Genomic DNA, 15,529 nt, shown 5'->3' with positions numbered 1-15,529 from the left:
AATGTCCACAGAGAAGACATGAACGAAAAACTTTCTCATTTTGGTCTTCATTTCAATCTTTATTCTCGAGCCTCCGACCTCATAATTAATGGGAGGAATTGCTCATCACTCCCTCTTTATTTTCCATTTAAACGGAAATTTTCTGCTTCGGTCGAGGAGAATTTTCACGAGACACTGTCTTCACATGTTAAATGAACATCTCTATTAACATGAAAGGCATACCATTTAAGAGAAAACGACATTAGATTTTTTTTTTTTTTTTTTCTTTTTTGTAAATTGTGAATTTTGCAAAATTATTTATCATTTAATTTATATGTTGAAAGATTAACGATATGAAAATTAATTAGACAATAACACGTGTAAAATCATTTCCCACGTTTAAATCCTTAGGAAAATGGCACTGTTAAACGCCCTGCAACTCGCACACCAAAATTCCCTGCCCACCACATTCACAGAGCTTTCATGTCTTTCTCCGCCACTTTCTCGTCTCCTTTCAGTGTCCGTTCACAAACCAGAACAAGTTTCTGCCATTCCCTTGCTTCGCGGCCTTCCATGGCGACTACCTCGATTCCCTCCGTCAAAACCTCGCTCGCCGCTTCAAAGTCAGCTTTTATGCGCAATGATTTGACTCTCCAGTCGTCATCTTCTCGCGGTGTTTTCTCGAAAGCTCAAATTTCTGGTGTAACTGCGAGAGCGGCGTCGAAGAAAAGTATTTATGATTTCACTGTTAAGGTGCTTTTCTGTTTACTCATAACTCTTTTTCGTCTGATCGGTAATTCTTCAATGTTGTTCATCGGGAGTGGCGGATTATGGTTTGGCTACTTTTTTGTTTGTCTGTGCATATTTTAGAAATTTTGTGAAATTCGTTTGATATTCACTTCAGCAAGCATTGATGCTGGTGATAACTCTGAATCAGACCGATTGGAGAATTTCAAAATGGATTTTGTTTGAATGTTTGCGGAGTGTAAGGACTGTTCTCTGGTGCAGGATATTGATGGCAAAGATGTTTCTCTGAACAATTTCAAAGGGAAGGTTCTTCTGATAGTAAACGTTGCATCTAGATGGTATTCAGCCCTAGCTAAATCTGTTTAGGCTCAATACTTGGATTTAAATTATGCAACTTGATTTTCCTGAAAAGATGATCAAGAATTTGTATGTTGATCACTTCATTGAAGATTTATCTTGTTAATGACAGTGGTTTCGCGACTGGAAATTACACAGAACTGTCACACTTGTATGAGAAGTACAAAGCTCAAGGTATGGAAATGTTTTCGTTAGGGCTTTGCATTATTTATTGTCACTCCGAAGAACACCCGACATTATTCCACCCAATCTGACATGTGAGATCACTCATCAATTGGGGAGGAGAACGAAACACCCTATAAGAACGTGGAAACCTCTCCATAGCTGACTCGTTTTAAAAACTTTGAGTGAAACCCCGTAAGGAAAAATCCAAAAAGAACAATATCTGCTAGTGGTGGGCCGTTACATGATATGAATTTGTCTTTCAATCAATGACTGCCTTTCTTTTGCTTATAAGATGGTTACTGCAACGGGGACAGGATAGTTTAGCCTAATTTTGGGTCAATATGCTTCGATAAGTTGTTACACCGATATCCATTTCGAGTTCGTTTCTATCTAGGCGTTTCTATGATATCAACTCTGCTAGGCTGGACAGATCCCTAGCGAATGTATGAACCTTTCTTGTTACTACATGTACTATTCCAAGAGCTTGCAAGAACGCATAAAAAATAGCATCCATGTAGATTATGTATTTTGGAGCTCGGAGTCTAATGATACCTAACTAGTTTGTAGTGTAGTTAGAAGTTTCGTGGTATCGGTGTCTAGTTAAGAGAATCGGTTTCTACTTGGTGTATACTGCATATACTTTCGGGCTGTGCGCAATTTACTCGTGTTATTTGGTTAGCTTTCACTTACATCTGAATTTATCTCAATCTGTGTGTGTTTGTTTGGGAGGGAAGGATTTGAGATTTTGGCTTTTCCTTGCAACCAATTTGGAGGCCAAGAACCTGGGTCCAACCCAGAGATCAAGCAGTTCGCCTGCTCAAGATTCAAAGCAGAGTTCCCAATTTTCGACAAGGTACACACTGCACGTATTGTCACGGAACGCTATATAAGGTGAACTTGGCAAAATAGTAATACAATTGTTGCTGCACATCAGGTTGATGTCAATGGTCCAAATACTGCCCCACTTTATCAGTTTCTCAAATCAAGTGCTGGAGGATTCTTAGGCGGTTTTATCAAGTGGAACTTCGAGAAATTTTTGTTGGACAAAAATGGTAATGTTATTGAGAGATACCCACCAACGACATCCCCTCTTCAAATTGAGGTATGACTGGTTTTTCCCCCTTTTTTGGGGGACCTTATGAATATAGTTGCATTAGTTTTTGCTATTAAATTGTGTTTGTAACCGCCCTACCCCACCACCCGCAGATATTATTCTCTTTGGCCTTCCCTTTAAACATTCCCCTGTCTGTTAGCTAGGGAGAGGTTTCTACCCCTTTTAAAGAATGTTTCGTTATTGAGCCTTCCCTTTAGACATTTCCAGCTAGGGATAGGTTTCTACCCCTTTTAAAAAATGTTTCTTTCTCCCCTCCAACCGAATGTGGGATCTCACAATCCACCTTCCTTTGGGACCCAAGATCCTTGCTAGCATTCATTCCCCTCTCCAATCGATGTGGAATCTCATAGTGATAGTGTTGTACATCTCTCTCCATTTAACTTTTTCAATGCATATTTCCCAAGTCACTAACTCATAAAGATTCAGTCCTTCCTCCCCTAATATTTTGCATTGCATACATGTCCCCCAATTCTGAGCCGAATACCTAAATATGTTTTCATTTCATGTTTGTCACGGGCCATGCATCCACAGCCAACCAGGCTAACCATGCTTGAAAAGGAAGTGATTATCAGTTGAAAACACTTCTATAAACTTTAGCCATTCTGATTACGTTTTCTGTTTTTCAGAAAGATATTCAAAGGCTTGTAGCCGCCTAAAATCTAGAGCTGAAGAAGAAGTTTAAATTGCTTTTACCGTCATAGAGGCTCATCCAATGCGAGTTAACCTTGAGTATGTACATTTCTTTTCCTATATACATTTCTTTTCCTATATACATTTCTTTTCCTATAGTGAGGAACCCTATTTGTTATTATAGTGAGGTATTTTGAGAATTAAAAATATTAGTGTGGGATGTATGGATGAGAGCACAACTCAAGTAAAATAAATGTCTTGTGAGAATATTTTAGGCTTTTTTTTTACGGCCTAATCTCCCTGGCATGTTTTTTTCTAACCCTTGCTAGACCTTTTCTGTTATAATTATTCTCCACTGTCTGTTCCCTTTTGCCTTCTCTTTTCCCTCGTCCTGCCATTTCTTTTAATTCCCGTCCTATTGCCGCCAAGGGCGTCGATGATTTAAATTTTTCTTTTTCAGTCAGCGGATGCCAGAGACCATTGATGCTGCCTAGTGTTTAGGGTTTAGGGTTTAAGGTTTCGAATTTAGGGTTTAGGGTAGGTGCTGAACACCCACCATTGACCATGTCTATTTTCACTGCGTTTATTGACGGAGAAGAAAGCGAGAGCAAAAGAGTTATTTAGACCACAAAAATTCTGCAAATGAAACTAATCATTCAAAGTATCATTTGATTTTTTTTTTTTTTTTTTAAATTAAGTTTATAAATACTTGTTTTGATATCTAACAAAGTAAAATTGTTTTTAAAATTTTGTTTTTGTTTTTTTAAATTTGTGTAGAATGTTAGATTAACAAAAATTTTGTATTTGACTTAATATTCTTAAAATATATTTAATGGTAGTTTTAGATGAAAATTATTAATATTTTGTTTTAAAAAATAATCTTAAATTTAAAAAAATAAAAATAATAATAATAACCTTCAAATTTAAAAAAAATAAAAATTAGAAAAACTTTGCCACCAATAATATATTTAACTTTTAACTCCATAAAAAAAAAAAAAAAAAAAAAAAAAAAAAAAAAAAAAAAAAAAAAAAAANAATTTGTTATAAATGTTTAAAAGTGTTTTTGAAATTTTTAAAAAGTTGGTATTAATATAACTTTTAATAACATTATTCTTTTTTAAAACTAAAACTAATGTTATAGTTAATTTTGAAATTCTTTAAAAGTTGGTACTTTTTAGATTTTTTTTTTTTTTAATTTTTTAATTTTTAATTTTTTGTTGAAAGAAAGTATAAAGTTTAAGGTAATTTTTAGCCTAAGTATTTTTTAAGAAAAATTGAAAATCATGCAGAGAAATAATAAGAAAATAATTATAATTTTAAAAATAAAATTAAAAGAGGAATGCTTCTATTGTGAACTAATCTTATAACTGCACATTTATGAAGCCAAAGCCAAAAACGTTTGATACCTGTCAATGCTTCTATTGCGAACGAAGCTCTCTTAGTAACCACTTCTTACGCAGCATTGCATCCGAAGTCAAAAATGCTTCGATCATATTCAATACAAAGCCTGAACGTTATGATAGGGAGGAAAAAAAAAAACAGAGAGAAGAAATGCAAGAAATGATTTCAACGGAAAGGCATTGAGATGAGGAGTTAAGAAGCTTTTACCTGTCTGTTACGTCTCTACCGAGAAGCGGGAACTGCAAAGAGTTTCGCCAAACCTAATCCGGGATAACAGCGAAAAACTCCAGAGCTGTTTGGCCACAGAGGGCTTCAAATTAGCTGGGCCGAGCCCATTTAAGCCATAGTTCTCAGTGCTTCAAATTATCTGGGCCCGGCCCATTTAGACCACAGCTCGCAAGTCTTCAAATTAGATGGGCCGGGACCATTTATACCACAGTGACCAGGCTTCAAATTAGATGGGTCGGGCCCATTTATACCACAGTGACAAGGCTTCAAATTATCTGGGCCGGGCCAATTTAGACCACAGCTCTCAAGGCTTCAAATTATCTGGGCCGGGCCCATTTATACCACAGTGACCTGAAAAATGTATATTTACCGGCTAAGTTTACCTTGAGCCAACATTATTTTACAAATTATCGTCACATCACATTTTTTCTTTTTAATTTAATGAAAATGTTTACAAAATAATAGTTTGGAAACAAATTTAAAATTTTAAAAATAAAAGTACAAAATTTAAATTTAGTAATATGATATTTTGTATAAATTAACCCATTTTGGGCATGGAATCGCTGGGGAAATAAAATTCAATTTTTTGGATTAATTACGTCATATTTATGATTTCTCCTCTTGGGAATATTGTTTTTAAAAAATCAAAATTAATACTACTTATAATATAATCTAAGGTTTAGAAAAAAATTTTGAATGTTAAAAAATCAAAAATATATTCTGCTACCAGAAACTAGCTGGGGGAAAAAAAACATAACATGAGTGTGTACCATAAAAATAATAGCTGTGCCTTCAGCAGCACATCTGTAACATTGTTCTTGATCAAACACAATCTATAATCCATGCAGGCGTAATACAAAGAGATATCATCATGTTAATGCACAACACGAGCAATCTGCTTGCGAAATTCGATCGTCAACAGGCAGATCCATGTTTTCCTCTGTTAGTTTCACAGGAAGTCGTGTGCATCTTAACGAAGAGGAAAGCCACCACCCGAAAATTCGACCTCCTGAAAAGGAAGACCGTGAATTCTTTAGCAATGCTACAATGGATTGAAGAACTAATATCATAGAGATTATGTTCCAAGATGCTGGCACTCATAAAAATCTGTGCTACCTTTCAAGTCCGAAAGGTTCTTTTTTCTTTCTTTTTTTTCCCTTTTCTTCCCCTCGTCTAAGTCCCCGAGATGCAAAACTTTTACCACGAGGACGACCATTTATGAGGCTCGAGAAGTTCGCCGAGGAGATAAACACCCTTGTCCATGTTCTCATACCTTAGTTTGAAGCCTTTGCCAGCAAGGGATTTGATCAAGAAATGCTAATGCCTAAACCGGTTAAGTTATGCTCACGTTGGCTTTTCCCTTCTCCTATTTTCTCCCATCGAACCTAACTAAATAACGGTACGCAATCTAGCTTACTACTGCTAACCTTACCTTTCCACTGCCAATCATTACTAATCACAACTCGTCCACATTAAAATCCCTTTAAACTCTCCTAGACAAAGTATACAAAATAGATGGCCTAGAAATCCTATCAACCAAACCAATTGACGAATATTGCTTCTTGATTATTAGCAGAACTTGCATCCTAAGAGAAACAAAAGCATGGGGATTTTTTCCCCATACTTTCGTCGATGTCCAAGCATTTCTACCTTACCTAATTTCGCACTACACAAAAACGAATCCGATAGCATTTAGATTCGAGTAACTAATAGAGTATTAATACTATTAATAGAAGATCATCAAGATTTGAAGTCATCGACTTCAAGATGACTGAATCCAGAGAACTCTCCCATTTGACTACTAGTTAAGCACAAGATTTGGAACCAAGCATTACTGAAACATGAAGCCCAACAAGATAAATATAACAAATTCCATATATCATTTCTGAAAGCTTTGAGAAGTTCAGGTGACATGCACAAGCACAGCACGTGCCTGAGAAAAGGACGTAAATCATATTAGGACACGAGTAAATTCTGACCTGAGCAGGTGGCAGAGATGAAACCCAGTCTGATATATGAGTTGGCAAAAGCCCCAATGTGTTAAGCTGCAAAAGCCACATTCGAAATACGGGAAAATTAAGCAGTGATCACCAAATGCTAGAGAGATGCTAAGAACATATTAGGGATTAAGTGATAAAAACATAAAAAGAACAATAATAACAATAATAATTAGAAAACTCACCTTCCAAACACCTAATGCTAATCCTCCAAGGTTAAGGGCAATAAACAGCAACTTAGGTCCAAGAAGATCTACTTTACTGTCCTTGTAAGGCTCAAAAACTGCAGCGAGAAGATATATCAATAGTAACAGGCAACAATAAGCTAAACCTACTAGAATCAAATCGTCAACATCGGTAAATTCTATTATTTTTCCTAGTTCACAAATATGTATCTTATATAGCGATTCTACAAACATAACAGTAAGAATTAAGCTTAACATTTTTCCGAATCTGCTGATAAAAGAAACTTGATCAAGAACAAAGAACTTAGAAGGCCCAAACCACCAAAAAAAAATGAAACAAGAAACATGATTATTCTCCTAAAAATGCCTCTTTATGTAGAATACACTAATAAGGAGACTCGGGTCGTTGGAAGATCTCTTAAAAGCCAGCTTAGCACTAACAAACATGAAGTAAAGTTGGAAAAAAAAAAAGGATATTAATCCTACCCTTTCCAACGCCTTGCAGGGCACTTATGGGCTGCCATAGAGCTGAAAATGTGATACCAATGCTAAATAAATGAACAGTGCTTCCAGCCATCCACATCATGAAGCCCATCATGAACAAATTCTTCAAAGGCGCCTGTGCCACTTCCCAAGCTTTCTGTTCATATATTGTAAGGTTGGTACTTCATTTGATAATCAAATTCTTGATGGTAAAGAAACAGCATGAGAACAAAGACGCAGATTAAACATCATGGAACAAAGATTCAGAACCAGAGTCTTTGTTAATAAACACTTGGAACTAAAAAAACGATTCACAACATGGACAGAAATTCTTCACAAGAAAATAAAAACGATTAGTGGTTAAAATAGAGTTTATATAGTTCGAACCAAATTTCAAGACCTTCATCTTACGAACTTTTTTCTTTTGTAAAACAACATGTGTGATTTTCACCTTGGAGAGTTGTTTGAATTTTCTCCAACAGCTAAACGGCTTACAGATTCGACAAAGAATTTTCCATCGGAAATGCTTAAGAAGGTAAGAGATTGCATTCAACTCTCGAAATTCCGTCATTAAGCAATCAAACAAAAAGCACAAGGTTTCCACTAATATGCAATCTCGCCCACCGAAATCCTCTAAAAAGGTAATCGATAGTTTCTCGCTTCAAAACTCGCTAATCCCGCCTAAGAACTACCGCTCAGCGAGATACCGAAAAATTAAGCACGAACAATCACAAAACACAATCGAATAGACAAAAACCAGAAAACAAAAACCCTAATCGACCAAAATAATAGAATTTCGAGTAACACCTGTGCCTTCCAATTGGATTCGGCGTCCTTCTTCTGACGGCTGAGAGTCGAATCGTCCTGATCTTGAGAAGCACGGTTGAAACCGGGAGGATCGGGAATATCGCGAGTCGAATTCGACGACGAATTGTCGGTGAAATCGACGGCCCATCGCCGACCGTCAACCATCAAACCTTTACCCTTCTCCATTCAGAATACAATTTTCGGATTTTTCGATGGTGGAGTTGAAGTTAAACTCGCTTAGTCGCTTCGGTAGTTTAAGATTCAGATCCTTGTGCTCTACTTTTCTCTAATTATATTTATATTTATATTTCAACGAGATTAATCCTTTTTTTTTTTCTTACTTATAAAAATATAATTAATTAAATCTTTTTCGAAAGCTAGAATATACTGAGCTTGCTTTAATGTTTGCTTATGTCTTAATAAAACATGTATTCTTTCATATAAATTCTCATATTCCAATATTTGTTAATGGATGAAATTTTAAAATAAAAAATAATAAAATTTTTAATTCTTACCGTATATTTACAATGAACACTCAAATTTTTTTAATTTTATCGAATGAAAATTTTAAACTTTAATTTATGCTAATTCATTCACTCATTTTTTTTTGTTGAGGATTGTTGGGAGCGAGTCTTACATTGTTTAATTTAGGGAATGATCATGGGTTTATAGATAAATAATACATCTATATTGGTACGAGGCATTTTGGGAAGCCCAAAACAAAGTTATGAGAGCTTATATGCTCAAAGTGAACAATATCATACCATTGTGGAGATTTGTGATTACTAATACGATATTAGAGTCATGCCCTAAACATAGTCGTGACAATAGAATCCTCAGATATCTAACAAAAAAAATTGCGAGACTCAATTAAGGAGAGGCTGTTCGAGGGCTCCATAGTAGTGTACTTTGTTCGAGGGGAGGATTGTTAAGGATTGTTGGGGGTGAGTCCCACATTGACTTGAGGAAGCCCTAAACAAAGCAATAAGAATTTATGCTCAAAGTGGACGAAGCCTTTTGAAGGAGCCAAAACAAAACAAATGAGTGCTTATGCTCAAAATGGACAATATCGGGATATTCATGATTACTAACCGTTTTAACTAAAGCAACTTTGAAGGCTAGTAAACTCATTAATTTCTTTCAACCATGTTAATTTTTTTAATAGATTTAACAACTTTATCAAAACAAAAAAATAAAAAATAAAAATTTAACTTAGCTATAATATTATTTAATGATTTTCAAACAAAAACTAATAAAAAAAGTAAAATAAAATACAAAAAATTAGAAAATTAGAAGAAAAAAATTAAGAAAAAAGAAACTAGTCTCTAAATCTAACACATATGATTATAACAACTAAATTTAATGTTATTTTCCCCTATAAATCTTGAAATATTTTACAATTTCCCTCTAAAACCCAGGATTATATACTCATACGTCTCATGCTTCAAAGTAGTTTCCACCAGTTTATACCAAATCTCTATGTACACCCTCCTCTTCTTCAAAGGCACTGGCTGCCTCCAGCAGAGATCTTGTCTGAAAAATTCACTATGAAAAATCCAGCAAATACCTGAATAGAAAGCAGAAGAACATAGAGCTAAGAACTTCCCGTCCTGCCCGCCTCTGTATCGAATGCTCGAGTACAAATACGATATCCTAGGATTTAGATAAGATGGCATGATATATGAATATTGGGGTGGAGATCAAACCATCGAGCTTTGGGATAGTAACAGATTCCTTAACCTATGAATGACATTCAGATGCGAACTAAACATATCCAAAATACCGACTAAATAGATATCATGCTCAAATTTTGTTGAGCGGATGAGCGTTTACCTGAACACAACCTACAATGTAGAGGGTGGAGTAGCGACGACCGTGCAATATCACGTCGGCCAGCATAGCAAGGGGAATTGTCAATGACATGCCCAGGTTAGAAACTAATGGAGAAGTCCAAATCACAGAGAGGGCCCTGCAAGGGCAAAACAGTTTCTCCATGTATGTAATTCAAGACAATCACATAGCATCAACAACAAGTGTAAAATGAATATTTTGGGGAATAAAGAGAGCAAAATTTCATTCAGTTGTCATGAAGAGGGCTATGTGGTCAACCCAAAAAATATATAGTATTCTCGACATACCAAAAGTAATCGGATAGAACGTTCCCAACGAAGCCATTCAAAACCACGATTTCAGTGATGGATTTTGAGGGAGGAAACTTGAAAGGAGGTTCAATGCCCATAGCAGTTAGAGGCCAAACTACAGAGTGACTTTAATAGTAAGAACAATGCAGTTAAAGGCAGCAACAACATTGTCTTGGTTAATTCTATCATTTACAATTTCACATGACCATTTAATGGAAAAGGCACAACGAAACTTAAACAGAACCAAATCATCAAATTGACTTGATAAACATTCACCAAACACTACTTACCAAGCCACCAAAGACCCACTATGGTAAATAGACCAACATATCCAAAGAACTTCTGCACATCAATCTTGTCTCCTCCTGATCCAGCTAATTTCTTGAGCAGCACTATACCAATCACACAATTCAATAATTACCATGAAGTAAAACATTTGAATCCTCAACAAAAACAGTTACTAGTTAGGTTTAGAATGCCATACCAGTAAATAATCCATAGATTGCTGCGGAGAGAAGACAAAAAACGTCCCCGGTGATGGTTCTCCCTCGAGACCTCACCAATAAAGGAAGAAAAGACAGTAAGTTACAAGAAAGAATTTAGTACATGTGGACGTTTTTTCATTTTAAGGTGGACTTTACCATCAACAGCTGGTTATCTGGAAACAATGTAAAATGTAAGATACTAGAGCTCAAGGCATGGGTCAGACAATAAGGGATTAAATGTTCAGGGATAGTTCCTCACAAGTGTAACTAAAGCTCGATAATGAAAATGAACCATACTTGCCTACTTACTAGTGGTAAGAAGAAGCTCCTGTTTACTTTCTAATGTGACATTTTTATTGGCTCGAAAATTTTAGTGAGCTCGACATATCAATTAAATAAAATAGAAATAAGCAAATAAAAATATGTCACACCAGAAAGTAGGAACTTTAGACAAACATTATTTGATGAAAATCTCATCGAAGTCTCCTCGTGGGTAGTGGCTGAGGCCCAATACATCGTGCGTGTGTGTGTGCACGTGCATGTGCGTATTATATATATGACTCAGGGCTGGGCTCTTGGCCAAAAGAAAAGTCATATGCGATTGCTTCATCTTAAATATGAAATGAAGATTATTTAAACTATGGTAATCAATGGCAAAACTTACTCAGAGATGACTGGGAACCCATTGGTTGCCCAAGTTTTTCCCAGGGTTGTCATGACAACTCCAGCCATACTAATGAAAACAGCAACCACCTTGGTAATGGTTATGGATTCTTGTCCAACAAGAGCTCCAAACAGCAGGGCAAAAAGGCCTGATGTGGAATTTAAGATGGTTGCCGTAGCAACGCTCGTGTTTGCCAGGGCCGAGTTCGAGAAGTACTGTGAAAGTCTCAAACAAATTTATCAAAGTGACATTGCAGATAAATGAGATCTTAAAGTTAACAATCAATGATAACCGATGAACTCAATAGATATTTATACAGTGCCTCTTTTTTTTTTCTTTGGTTACTTTTTCACTTTTTGAAAACGTTATTAAAATCTTGGTCCAATTTTATAATCAGAAAACAATAACTTTATATCACTTTTCAAATTCTAGCAATGATCTCAAAAATGTTTTTGAGCGAGGATTAGAACAGCCTGAACCTCAAAACCAAAACGTTATCAAATAGGACCATTTTTTTTTTTGTTAAAAAAAACATGTAATCTAATAATTTAGTCCTTCCTTGAACTCTAATTGTAACAATTAAATTTTTGTACTTTACTATGTAACAATTTATACTATGATTTTGTAAGGATTTAGTCTCTATTGTGAAAACTATTGTTAAGATTTAATGGAATATCTTACCAAACTTATTAGAGATCAAATGTGTTAAAACTAGAAAACTAAGTCGTTAAACTCTTAATTCTTTTCATGGATTTTTCACAGTACGGATTAAATTAATACAATTTTTAAAGTGCATGGACTAAATAGTACATACTAAAGTTCAAAAATTAAATGTCACCAATTTGACAATTCATAGACTAAATTGTTATTTTCACAAAAGTTCAGAAACCAGAAGTGTTGTTTAACTAGAGTTATTAATCACAAATGAACGTTAAGCTACAAATATCAACCACGTTTATAATCAGCTAAAAGAACATGAAGTAGACAACGTTAAACAACAAAATCAGCAAAGTCAACAAACAAAAACAGTTTAGAACTGTGTACCTCAGTAGTGAACCATATGGGAGTAAGATAAAGGCTGCGTTCAATGATTTCCCGTGTACTAACTTTATGATGTGATTCAAAATTAGACATCAAAGGCTGTCCCTCTTCCCTTTCACTCAAATCTTTGTCACTAGTTAGGCAGCTTTTCAAGTCTTCATCAAATTTATAATGTATTTCATTAAATTTCAAAGGAACATCAAGTCCAATTGAAGAGCTTGGAACAGAGCCATCATTTTCATGGTGGTCATTGAGTAGATCTGGGTTTAATAAGCTGCAAACCAAATCTTTGACAACTGCCACTGGTAAATATACCACCATGAGAGACACCCCTAAATAAGAGAGTGCAAAAGGCTGTTTATATTCAGTGAAGATTCTCTGCACAAACAAGGATTGGGTAAGTTGTAGTTTTCCCAAATTCTAAGAATGTACACAAAGCATAAGTTTGTGACTGTCTTTCTTAAAAATGTGCAGTGTTCGAAGATGAAGCGTTTAACACATTTTCTTCGAAAAGTGCTTATATAATAAGCGTTTCACTTAAAAACACTTCAGCAAATTTATTGGTGATTTAACATGATATTACAGTAACTTAAACCTCTACAATTCATATTAAGATTTCGCATATCTCTCAATCAAATTAATACCCAAGCTACAAGTCAATAGAAAGGTTAAGAATATACATAAAAGAATAAATATACCATAACTATTAGCTAAAGCTTAAATTTAATAACAGTAATTTAACACAACATTAGAGCAATTTGAACCCCTTATTTCACTCGATATGTCGAGTTTAGTAGTGAATTAACATAGTACTAAAGCAGTTCCAACCTATTTTATTGATAGTTCACAAGAATTCGAAAATCAAATTTCAACTTGCTTCAACACATACAAAATATTTAAAATTAAAAGCAAAAGAGCATGGCAAATGTCTAAACGAACACAAGGCAAAGCAAAAAGAACAATCAAATAACATAGTTGAACAACAATGGCATCCACGTCAAAATCATCATGTTGGTTCATAATTTTCCCAAACATGTAACAGACAAACATTCACCCCACTGTTCTGTCCATGCATGTTAAAGAGAATCCAATATTCGACGTGATTAACGTTCTTAAACCGAATTAACGAAACAATCAATCCCAAACAAAAACAACAATAAATCCTTAACAAATCCAAAGAAAGCAGAACAAACCTGAGTAATTTCCGCGGAAGCAACCCATATAAGAACTGCCATACAAATCAATCCCAAACCAAACTTATACCTCAAGCCCATTTTCCGACCAACGACAACCCCGCTCAAATTCGAACCGGCAAGCTCGATTTCGGCTAAGAATTGATAAACATCATGAGAGCTAGCCTCTTTGCCCTCGAGAAACAGGTGTTAATTTGAGGAGGTTGTTTTTTGTTTGTTTTTCTTGGCGGTAATTGGATCGACAGAGAAATTGGCTCGTCAATTGAGAAAGGTGCTCAGAGACGAGCTGCTGTTAGCCGAGAAAGTGCATTGGAATTTAGAAGGTTTTGGATTTGGCATCAGTATAATGAATGTAGTCTGGTTTTTCGGAAATGCTTTGTGAAGATGACAGTTTGTTGAGAGTTCAGTGGGTTTTGTGACAGAGCGACAAATATGGCACGCGTGTGCGCGCAAAAGGGAAAATAAATTTTAGGATAAATTAATAAAAATGTTTAAAAAATATTTCTAATTTCTAACAATTACCAATAATACGTTTATCAGATAAGGTACGGAGAAAAATTTCAGTAGTGTTCTAAGGTGATTTTTAATCTCAAACGTCAAACAGAGACTCACAATCTCTGTTATCATCATTGTTTGAATCCATTTTCATGGAAAATTTTAATCAAATGTTCTATAAAAAATCAAAATGCTCACTAGAATCAGAATTTCGAAAATAAAGAGAAATTGCAGGATGATCAAATTTCCGAAAACTTCAACCTGAAAATTATCTAGTCCATTCTCATGACAACAATATCTATACTGCGAAATGAACAATTTAAAGTTAAGAACTCTAACAAATTGTTGATTAGTACAGCGAAATATGCCGACAGACGAGAGAAGGGGACGATTCAGCAATAAGCTCAAATAGAAGTATGAAATAACTCTCCATTAAGCTCAAGATCTAGTACTTCCTACTCAAACCAAATAGTGCCTCCCCTAAAAAATGAACTATGTTGCACTAACTCTGTCAGGACAGATTATTTGTTCTTATGCTGTTGAGTGAAGTAGTTCTACGTTATGATCAAGATCTTGCGACACTAGCGTGAAATGCTAATAGCCAAAAGATAATGAAATAACTTTTCTCAATATTATTTTGTGTTTCCTCCTCAAAACAAATCTTACCTCCACTCAGAAGAAGAAGAAAAACGCTTACGCTGTCAGGATTGATTACTTGCTCCTACGCTGTCGAATTGAATGATTCTACATTACGCTCGTGATCTTGTATTAGTACAGTGAAATAACAGCAAAAACGAGAGAATGAAGTAGTTCAAATTCAGCTCCAGATTTTAACTTAATCCTCAAACCAAATAGTGCCTCGGATCGATCGAGAGAGAGCTTATGATGCTCTTAACGATGTAGAATGAAATAATGCTACATCAAACTCTGAATCTGGCACTAGTACAGTGAAATGCCAACAGTGAAGAGAAATTCCTCCTTAATCCAATTAATGTCTCGATTCAATAAACGAGAAGAAGAAGAGAGAAGAAAATCGTGTTGCTCTTACGCTGTCAGGATAGCTTTGCTGAAACTCCTCCTCGAGCCTGTACTGAATCCTCGAGAGATCATGAGTCGCCGTGGGGAACAAGTTCGTTAATCCCTCGGCCGCTTGATGATGCTGATGAAGATGATCAATCCACACACACGCTCTCTGCTAGGATTTTCGCGCTCTCTCAATTTGAAGCTCCCTACGCGCCAATGGATAGTGTATTTGCCTTCTTTCAAATGATACTACATAATTTATAGTTAACATCTCTAAAATAAATTAATAAGTAAATGGTTATAGCGGAAAAATAAATAAGTTCGGAAAAAGAAACATAAAATGAAATTGAAAAAGTCCAAATTGAAAACGAAATAAAAATAATAGTGCTCCACG

General features: G+C 35.3%; 3 protein-coding genes across 5 annotated transcripts; 1 reads left to right on the top strand and 2 right to left on the bottom strand.

The window, feature by feature from the left end:
* The first annotated feature begins 393 nt into the window (after positions 1 to 393).
* On the top strand, positions 394 to 3,436 carry LOC111788271 (probable phospholipid hydroperoxide glutathione peroxidase). 2 transcript variants are annotated; one of them, XR_002814119.1, is made up of 7 exons: positions 394 to 732; positions 988 to 1,064; positions 1,196 to 1,257; positions 1,983 to 2,101; positions 2,183 to 2,350; positions 2,989 to 3,099; positions 3,136 to 3,436. XR_002814119.1 is itself a non-coding variant. In XM_023668586.1 (6 exons), the coding sequence occupies exons 1-6, from the start codon at positions 463 to 465 to the stop codon at positions 3,016 to 3,018; spliced, it is 726 nt and encodes a 241-aa protein (XP_023524354.1). In that variant the 5' UTR covers positions 394 to 462; the 3' UTR covers positions 3,019 to 3,436. The 2 variants fall into 2 exon arrangements, 1 of the variants encoding a protein (XP_023524354.1); XM_023668586.1 differs by having other exon boundaries at positions 2,989 to 3,436.
* Positions 3,437 to 5,364: 1,928 nt separating this feature from the next.
* On the bottom strand, positions 5,365 to 8,395 carry LOC111788306 (ER membrane protein complex subunit 4-like). The gene is made up of 5 exons (XM_023668633.1): positions 8,094 to 8,395; positions 7,290 to 7,443; positions 6,804 to 6,901; positions 6,601 to 6,666; positions 5,365 to 5,630 (listed from the first exon to the last, which is right to left on the bottom strand). The coding sequence occupies exons 1-5, from the start codon at positions 8,277 to 8,279 to the stop codon at positions 5,592 to 5,594; spliced, it is 543 nt and encodes a 180-aa protein (XP_023524401.1). The 5' UTR covers positions 8,280 to 8,395; the 3' UTR covers positions 5,365 to 5,591.
* A 982-nt stretch (positions 8,396 to 9,377) lies between these two features.
* On the bottom strand, positions 9,378 to 15,342 carry LOC111788203 (uncharacterized vacuolar membrane protein YML018C-like). Of its 2 annotated transcripts, none has more exons than XM_023668472.1 (8): positions 15,161 to 15,342; positions 12,428 to 12,802; positions 11,384 to 11,598; positions 10,719 to 10,789; positions 10,525 to 10,626; positions 10,232 to 10,349; positions 9,927 to 10,062; positions 9,378 to 9,660 (listed from the first exon to the last, which is right to left on the bottom strand). In XM_023668472.1, exons 2-8 carry the CDS (start codon positions 12,743 to 12,745, stop codon positions 9,592 to 9,594), a joined length of 1,029 nt encoding a protein of 342 aa, XP_023524240.1. In that variant the 5' UTR covers positions 12,746 to 12,802; positions 15,161 to 15,342; the 3' UTR covers positions 9,378 to 9,591. The 2 variants fall into 2 exon arrangements, with proteins under 2 accessions (XP_023524240.1, XP_023524239.1); XM_023668471.1 differs by lacking the exon at positions 15,161 to 15,342 and adding an exon at positions 13,618 to 14,166.
* Positions 15,343 to 15,529: the final 187 nt, after the last annotated feature.

This window comes from Cucurbita pepo, chromosome LG02, assembly GCF_002806865.2.
Source record: "Cucurbita pepo subsp. pepo cultivar mu-cu-16 chromosome LG02, ASM280686v2, whole genome shotgun sequence".
Lineage (NCBI taxonomy): Eukaryota > Viridiplantae > Streptophyta > Magnoliopsida > Cucurbitales > Cucurbitaceae > Cucurbita > Cucurbita pepo.
The sequence above is the reverse complement of the archived record's forward strand: the minus strand, read 5'-3'. Positions and strand labels throughout refer to the sequence as shown.